Source organism: Coffea arabica, chromosome 9e, assembly GCF_036785885.1.
Source record: "Coffea arabica cultivar ET-39 chromosome 9e, Coffea Arabica ET-39 HiFi, whole genome shotgun sequence".
Classification (NCBI taxonomy): domain Eukaryota; kingdom Viridiplantae; phylum Streptophyta; class Magnoliopsida; order Gentianales; family Rubiaceae; genus Coffea; species Coffea arabica.
The window spans coordinates 26,595,028-26,604,670 of record NC_092327.1 but is presented as its reverse complement, the minus strand read 5'-3'; the positions used below and the strand labels follow the sequence as shown (position 1 = coordinate 26,604,670).

Sequence of the window (9,643 nt, the reverse complement as noted above, 5' to 3'; positions counted from 1 at the left end):
TTGAAATAAATTATTTGGAGTAAACAGTTGAATAAATAATTAAATAAACCAATAAAATAAGATAAAAGTAAGTAAATTTTCGGGTCCTCACACTCAAGGCCTTAAGTTTAGGAAGAAAAAACAAAAATAATTCGTGCCAAAAATAGTTTAGGAATGATTTCAGCAAGACACGTAAAAGAATAAGTAGAAATGGAAAAATGTGTTCAATCCACAATGTTTAGAAATCCCGATTACAAGTTAAAACTTACCATTCTTACTAAAATTAGTTCTTTAAAAAAAAAAGCAGAATACATTTTCTTCTACTGTACTTTTTCTCCAAGGTAATATTTTTATCTTCATCAAAATAGTTCATCTCAAAGCACGGTCTGAAATGCAATATACGTCTTTTACTTTTAATTTATATCAAATATTTTAAGCACAAAAACATAATTTTCATTTTTTTTAACACGAGAAGGAGTTTTTTTTTAATCGAACTTTATCACTCCTTTCATGTCCTTATTTCTTTTGGCTCCTAATAAAAGTTTTCTCCCATTGGAGGATCAAACCCTTAGCTATGTCGATGAAGGAAACTTTCTTGAACTGTTATTTTCATTGTGTTGGAATATATGCTGTTATTTTTCACATCATGTTTAGCATATTTATTACTTTTCACGCCATTTTGAAAGTTCCAATGGTCTCCTTTGCCTTATTCTTTATCTGCAACTTTTTCTTTGTCGCCTATTTGGTTGGACTTATGCCTTAATCAAAATTTCAGTCGTATTTTGCATGCTTTTGCTTATCGTGCTTTTACAACTATTCTAGCCTAAGACAATACATTCTCCAAAATTTGCATGTTTCTTGTTTATCTTGCTTTAACAACTATTTTAGTTTAAGATAACATTCTTTAGACCCACAAATAATATTCTCTCGACTCTCTTAGGTCTTTTATTTCGTTCGTGCCACTTTTTTTTTTTTTTTTTTTTTTTTCAGTTTTAATGTTTTGGAACTTCAATGTGTCATTTTTTTTCCTGTGTCTTTACCAGAAGTACAAGCACTTTTGCACATGAAAAGGCTTAACTAGTTTGATCAACCATACTGTAGTAGTCCGTGACAAGATTCTGTCTGAAATGTGTTTGCCAACGATAGCTTACATGTCTATGATGGTAGCACCCCACTTCCCAAACTCTTCACAACTTTTGTGAAGAACAAAACTTGAAGCTCAAAGGTTTTCCCGCTCCACAACAAGAATGCTATTAATTATTTAATTCCATGGTACAAACTGACATGAAGCCTATACAACTTACCGTGCATTGCGTGGATACATTACAGAGAACCTATGGTGACTGGTTCAAAGGGAAATTCCCTCTGCTTTTAAGTCAGTAGATAAATCTTTCCAACAATTCCTCGACACCACCAGCCATGCCAGGCAACCAGAAAAGTTGTCATTTCAGTGAAGTTTTCAGGAAGACAATATCAGGTCACTGTACACGTAGAGAAACCAGATCCATAGATTGTTAATTGCCTACCAATTCAGTAGTTGCAGCAGCGAGCCCGGCCCTTAATCAAATTGGCCCACAGACAGAGCATCTGCCGTGGTGATTGGTAATGGGCAGTAAAATAGTCCTCCGTGCACCCATACTGGCAAAACTTCCAGCTGTGAGAATATTGGACAGGTTTAGAACTGTTGAACTGCTCAACCCACATCCCCATGCTGACATCCTCCATTTTGAATAACTGTCAGGGATTATAAGAGAACAATACGCTTAGGACAAAATCCTCCTTGCATTCTAAACCCCTTGATCTTGCATTGACAGAATAATACGGAAAGAGTTTTGAGTTGCCACATACCCGGAGACTACGCTTGAGATGTTGAGATACAATATAATTTGCAATGTCACTGGAAATTATATAACCAGGTCCATTGGCATAAGGAGGATATATTGCTTCTGGCCATTCCTGTTTCACAACATTGTTTATCATTCAGATACACAAGCAGAATGACAATTAAATTTATCTTGCTTTGAAATGGATGTAACCTTTTTAACAGAAGTTGATTGCTCTTTCTTTGGATCAACTCCAGTAAAACAGTCAAATCACATCTAGATTTCAGAAGGGATACTTTCATACCTTGAAGGAAACAGCCCACTTCCCAGTTCGAAGAGGTCTGTGCAAGAGGTTTAGATTTCCCATATAAAGGGATCTTTTGGGAGAGAATCCTTCAATTTGTTCAAGGACATTATCCACTCTAACAAAAGTATCATCGTCAACTTTCATGATGTATGCAGCTGTTACATTTTGAACCTGCAGAAAACCATTAATGCCATGTTAGGGATAGATCGAAAGTGGAAGTTGATTAAGAGCTCATTGGCAGAGGATCAAGGAAAAAGTATAGAACTAAACTAACCCCATATTCACAGATGGCAATAGTTTTGAGTACGACTAGTTCATAACGATCCATAAATGGAATAATAACAATGTCACCAAAATAGGCAGCCTCTTTCTTCAAAACAGCATTAACCTCCTTCCTTGGATTCTGCATGTCATTTGTTACGTATGAGTAAAAATCATCCATAAAACTTGTCGAAGCAAATACAAAAAAATCGGAAGATCGAAATTTGTGTGCTTTTCATTTGTCCTTGTTCTGAAGGTGCTGACAGAATGAACTGAAATTTGTATGCTTTTCATATATGTACAGTCAGTTATTAAGTCATGGTACTTAATAGAGAATCAACAATTGATATGCATAGATTTGATGGTTGCATGCATTTTTCATACAAGAAAAGTTTTAGCATTTAAACAGGTTATAATCAATCCAGAGAACCATTAAACTCACAAGTCAGCTCATTATCTGCATGGTCACCACCAAGTCACTGCTACTGCAAGAAAGGGTTTTTTGTGACAAATTGGCATGTAACTCTAACATGCAAAACCACATCTGCCAAGAAAGTGCTATGGTTGGCTCTCATATCATATGTGCTGGTGAACGGTCATTTTAGAGGACCGAAATGAATTGATCAAATTAACAATTCTGTATCACCGTTTAACAAGGCAACGGTGACAACTTGTCCCACAAGCACTGGTGCAGATTCTCTACTTGCATGCATAGAACAAGTAAGCTTTGCAAACATTTGATAGGATCAAAATTTTCCTGATAAGCTGGCAATTTCATAGGTCCGATATTAGCTAACTCCTTCCTGGGAAACTTATCATCTCCTCTCCCATAATTCAATCACAAGAGACAAGGAAAATGAGCCCATTGTCGAAAATTCATGATCTTTAAGTAGTTGAGACACTAAAAGGATACTTCTAACTTTTCACTTTCTTATCACCTTCTATTTCAAGTTCTAACCAAAATTTCAGGTTCTAAGAATAATCTGTTCACAAATAGAAGTAACAAATGAACCTTTCACCACACTTGTCTACTACAGGAAAATCCAAAAGACAAATTAACGCAGCAAGTTAGTGTCAAAATTATATCAGGCCTTTGCTCCTCAATCATAGAAAGCAAGCTCTCTTTTGAAATGCACCAAGTTAGTGTCAAAATTATATCAGCAAGTTAGTATCAGATTGTTCCTCAATCTGATAAAAGCAAGCTTTCTTTTGAAATGCACCAATGCAACTGCTTTCAATAGGATATATCAGATGAAGAAGAAAATTAAGGAAGCTTACCAGGGCAACGAAGAAGCGAACCACTACATTTGAGGACCTGACAGCTAAAGATTGCATCCAAGTTTTTCTAACGGCCATGCGTTCAGCAAAGTGATTGGTGGCGGAGAGAACCCCTATAAAAAGCTGAATACCATGATGGGGCAGAGGATGTGATTTCCACTGCTCAGAGAAACTCAATACTCTTTGGGGAGAAAAACTTGGATGAGAGGTTGGAAGAGAGGTGGCATGAACCGAATGTACATCCACATCACCTTTGATTGCCAACCCTGTTGCATCTTCCAAAGTAAAACCCTGAAATAACAGTAAGCATCAGATCACCAAAGGATTTCAAAGCAATGTAAGACAAAGAAGCACTTCAACAAATTCAATTTCTTACTTTTAATACTCTCAAGCATTTTCAATAGTGTTTATCATATTAATTGTCAAGTAAAATGAAAGATTTATGCTTATCACACTCAAAGAGTCCATTATCTATGGATAGAGGTCAAAGAAACAATGAGATCCTTCATACGACTAGTGCAAATGTCAAAAGATTAAGGCTGGGCAATGCCATTTGCTATTTTAATAACCAGCCAGGTCTACACCTCTAAAAGTTTCCGACAGACTAGCAAACATCTCGTAAGAGAAAGAGGAAAATAATGGTCTACTTATTTTCCTAGCTCTACAATTACCTCAGCAGCCAACTGCATCTGCATCAGACCTCTGTCTATTTGTGACTTTCAGTAACAGCCTCATCATATACCATACTCCCACCTCATTAGCCAGCAAATACAAATTTAATCTAATATATCTTCTAATATCCGGATTTCTGTCCCAAATGATATTTGACTTTATTTGGAGGGATATGCTTAGATCTCATATCTAGTGGTTATTCAAGTAAGCAACGGTAAGGTAATGACAACTCATGTGGTCAAAGGACAAATAATATTGGACCAACATTTTTCTGCATATAGTGCTACATTTTAAAAAACCAATAAGAACTAACAGACATGAAGTGGTCCAACATGAGAGCCAACAAAGAATGACCAATAGTAACATACTAAGTTCAATGTACAGGCATTACTCAATACAAAAGGAAAACATTCAACAGATCTTCAGAGGAAAACACCATTCACAAAATCATTCAAAAACATTTTCTCTCCATTTTGATAGTAGTTTTTTTTTTTTGGAGGGGGGAGGGTCAACGCTATGGATCATGAGGTCAGCCAACTTATCAAATATCAGAACACCATATATCAGTCACCAAACGACTATTTCTAGAACAATTGCAAGCACCTCTATGGTATGGAAAAGCTTTGCAGAAAGTCATCATAAAGGAGCTGAAATGGAAACAACCACAGGGCCTTCTTGTAATTGTGAGTAGCATACCGTGCGATATGGAAATGAGGTCACATGCCGACCCCCAACAATGATATGGTATCCCTCAACACCAGCACGAATAGTAAGCACAAACATCCGACCCTCCATAAATGGAAATGGCCAGGTCACTTCTGGAACTTTAGCACGCCCAATAAATCTCTCAAACCATGAAAAGATTTTGGACTCCTTTGAAATTTTGGACTCTTTTGAATCCACTATATCATTTCGCATCCATTTTTCACATTTCAAGAAGCCGTCGACTGCCAAGAATATTTTGTTAGAAATCTGGAAGTTCAGATGGCAAATAAGCTCATATATCAATAAACAAAGGTGAGGGGAAAAAAAGGGAACAAAACAATAAACTCAAGCATCTTCCAGAAGACAAATGCAATGCAAAGTTAAAAGATTCACGATGAATGACAAAGGGTAGAAATAATGTACCCAAGGGGCGGAAAAACCAGGCATTCTAGCTGCAATATAAGAATGACCTAAAAACGAAGAAGGAACACACAATTCATCTGAACTCTCAAGCAAAATGAATGATGTGCACTTATATGGGCAACCTCTCGTTACAAACTTCTCACCAAAAAAAGGCACAAGAAAAAAAAATAAAATTGAGAAGCCAATAGTACATGTGAGAAAACTGAAGGCTATATGATTACATGCAGTCAACAGTAGAAAATAGGTCAAAAGCCATTTCTTCTCCATCATTACTCTAGTCTGAACTAGGAGTAGATATGCATGACGAGGACCAAAGAAGCTTCCATTCCAACAAAAAAAATTTCAGGTAGGTAACAGACTAACAGTAGACTGCATATGACACAAATCTTCCAAACAACTTTCTCAGTTTCTTTTATTTCTCTTTTCCCCTGAATAAAAAGAGCATCAACACTATTCCATTTCACCCAATTATCAGGTCGAATGGTAGGGGAGGGTATTATTAAAATCAGTAACCCCATGCTTATCTGATTCACAATGGATCAGGGTTAGTCTATTGCAAAAATGAATCTAGTCTACCTGGATAAATATTCACAAGCTGAGTTTTAAATCATTTAACATAAACCAAAAAGTTTGAAACACGCTTGTTAAAGATACTTGGAATCAAAATGCTGAAGCCTCGTCTCTATCTTAGGGTTCAGCAAAATTCTTTTCAACTTATGACGAAAACAAACTTTATTCACTAATACTTTATCAAGAGGGAAATTAATCATGAATAGTTTCCAAAACCATTGAAAAACTTTTAACTACTAATCATTTTCAGGATTCAACAACTCTTAAGTCCTACATCGTTCTACATATCTATATTATACTGATCAACAAAGCTCAATTTCTTACCTGCTCCTGGCATCATGTCTTGCTTTGAAGATGAAAATTTTGATCTTCAATCCCAACTTTTGTATCTTTAAGACTTATTAATAAAGAAAAATTTCCAAGAAAAGCACAGACATTACATAGACAGTATATGCAATGCGTCAACCATTTCATCAGCATGGACGGCAATTTTGAGTAGTACGAAGTCTCCCAATTTAATAAATCGTTGTGAAATTTTGCAGCAGCTATGAGCTTTTTGATTTCACTTAAAGAAAGGGGGAAACCCTGTTTTGCCAACATACGAGAAAACATGAGATCTAAATGTCAAGTCAAAATGAGGGTATTGGAGAAATATGTTGGCCAAAAAGCTATGGAAGAGTAAGACATTATCTTGGATTTGATAGAAAGACTCCTAGAATACTGAATCTAGACCAGGACTACAAGTGAACAGAGAAGAGCTGCTCAAGGTTTGACTCGTATAGAGTTTGGCTTGGAAAGACAGATTCTGGCGGCTTGAGAGAGAATGACACTGACCTCTATCTTGCAGATATTCAGCACATGAGCTTGTTTAACTTAATGGAACTCCTTTTGCTTTTTCTTTAAACTTGATACTTTATAACCACCCCACAAAATAGGAAAATTTGATCACCTGCCCAAGCCTAGGAAATGCCTCAAAGACCCAGAAGTCAAAAACACATAAATACTGAAGAGTACTCCAGATTTAAACTGCTTTAAGGATCTTCCTTATGCAATCTAATCCTGATCTTCTATGATATCTCTGATATACTTTGACAGCTACAGGTGGCATCCGTAAAGAAGACATGGAGCAATCTTCTCGACATTTGTTTGATATCAACAACCTGACTGCAGAAGGGCTGCTGTATACACTAACTAAATGCAAATATTTTTTGTTAAAATATGTAACAACATAATGAATGAGGGAAGAGAGGACTCGAGCTCCAACTCAAGTTGATATTGGCCCAAAAAGGACTAGAAAATGGGAACATTGTAGTATATGGAGCTGTTCTACCAATTGAACCAAATTTGAGCGCAACACTATATTTGGTCAATTTTAGGTTGAGTTCAAGTGTAGGAACCAAGTTAACATAGATATAGAGCTTGAATTTGTCCAATATCAACCCTAATTTGGAAAAAAGAAGCAAAGCGTCTAATAAACATCTCAGAGTGAGTAATTTTCCTACAAAGAAAAAGCTAATTTGTTTGCATAATTAAAGTGTCAGCAGATTCTTTTCCATATATTGTTAAATACCAAGAGACTGAATCCACAAAACTAGGATTTTTACATTAAATCTATCCAACAAAACAACAGCATTTAGTGTTTGTGATTTTATCTTCACACATCAGGATGATTATAACCATATTGTGTATCTAACTATAGCGATCAAGAGATATTCTGTATCTAACTATAGCGATCAAGAGAACTCAAAATCAATTGTCTTCAGTTTTTGGTTCTTTGCCTTTTCTAATTTGTCCCTGGGGAAGAGACACTGTATTTAAATGAAGAGAGCATTCTATGAAAATCTAGATTCAATGCCTTACCTAGCATTTCGTCATCACTCTTGGATGGTAAACCATCACACCTTTGGGCGCTGCCCCAGTGCATCCTATAGCAGGTGTTGTGCTCAATTACTGGTCGATGGCTCCAATCTCCTCTCAGTCTAGGATTAAGATGTAAAATCTTTGGTGGATCCTCTCCAACTACAGCCTTTAGTCCTTGCAATTCAACCATGAATTGTGAAACCAAAACCAGTGCATCACCAGCTCTTAATCTCGCCAGCTGAGGCACGTACTCCTGATGAGCTACACGTGGTGTTCCAATCACTGTGATTGAAGAACCTGCAGCAAGCCCACAAGGAAGGAACATGAGATTATCTCCCCTAGCCAATTCTTCTGCATTCACCGACACCCAAGAAGGACAGGACTCAGGCTTCCCCTCAAGTGTGGCATTCATCTCAATATCCTTCCCATCATGTTTACCTACTTCTTCCCATGCCTTCGTGCCTAATGACCAAGCCTCATCTGCCATTTTCTCTACTACGGAGAAATCACTTGTTCTGTTCCTACGCCTCAAAATTGCAGCAGCTATTCTACCATAATGAAGCGAAAGGGGGTTAACAGGTGTTGAACCACCTTTCTTCTCTTCTAAAGCTTCCTCACGCGGCATTGGAGGAGCATTTTGGTTCACATTGTTTTGTAGTATTCTATGAAAGCCATCCTTATAAGCAGAGCTCAGACGCGGTTTACTTAGTTCAGTATCTTCTTCAACCTCAACTCGCAGTCCCTCCTTACCCACATCATTACCATTATTACTCAAAACTGCTGCACTCTCCAAAAACTTAGGGAACTTCAAGCATATGACAATCAGGTATAATGCAGCTAACCCCATTAACAAATGTGACAATTTGAACCTCCTTCCACTCTGAGATTCACTTCTGATCCTCTTCATCCTTCCCTACCCCACCCAACAAGCAGATAAAAATCCTCGGACCATGCATAAATAACGTCACCTCATTTCTCAGCCCAAAAACAACAAACATTAAAAGAAAAAAAAAATCCCAGTCCTCAAAGCCTCAAACTTTCACACAAGATACCCACTTCATAAATATAAAAAGCATAAATTAAGATGAATAGAATCAGAAAATGCCTCAATAATCAGAGACTTATAGTTCAACAGCGAAAAAACTTTTAACCCACAAAAGACGGAACTCCAATTCGAAAAAATGCGGACTGCTTTTGTGTGAAGAGTAACCAATTCCGACCACAAAAGGATCAGCAGTGCACCATCGAACTGATTTTGCGTGAAGAGTAACCAATTGCGACAACAAAAGGATCAGCAGTGCACCAACTTGATCAGCATTGAAGGGCAAAATTAACCAATCAGAAGCCGAGGAAATCGAAATTTCTAAGCAATGATGAATGTAGACGAAACTATACGCAGATTACGTCTACAAAATCATCCGAGAGGATTAATTGGCTGGATCTGATAGCGTTTAGAGGGAGGGACCCAACTGAGAAAAAGTGAAGAACCCTAGGCAGAAGAAAAAGGGATATTAGTGGAAAATAGGATGTCCGTGTGCATGTATGGAATTCTTTAAAATGACTTTCTTTTTTTGGTTTATTGGAGGTGGGGAATGATTTTATTTTAATTATTTTTCTTCCCAATGGGGAAATAATAATATTCATTTTCATTTTTTGGAGTTTATATTTATATTTTATTTTATGCTCGTATTAATTTCCTTTTTTAATTGGTAGAATTTATGAGCATGTGTATGATTGATGTATTTATTAGTACGATATTCATTCT

At 36.7% G+C, this 9,643-nt stretch overlaps 1 protein-coding gene across 1 annotated transcript; it reads right to left on the bottom strand.

The window, feature by feature from the left end:
- Positions 1-1,205: 1,205 nt before the first annotated feature.
- LOC113710257 (hydroxyproline O-galactosyltransferase GALT2) lies at positions 1,206-9,424 on the bottom strand. Its single transcript, XM_027233159.2, has 7 exons — positions 7,879-9,424; positions 5,017-5,267; positions 3,649-3,939; positions 2,384-2,512; positions 2,107-2,280; positions 1,828-1,935; positions 1,206-1,713 (listed from the first exon to the last, which is right to left on the bottom strand). Exons 1-7 carry the CDS (start codon positions 8,783-8,785, stop codon positions 1,510-1,512), a joined length of 2,064 nt encoding a protein of 687 aa, XP_027088960.1. The 5' UTR covers positions 8,786-9,424; the 3' UTR covers positions 1,206-1,509.
- Between the last annotated feature and the right edge of the window lie 219 nt (positions 9,425-9,643).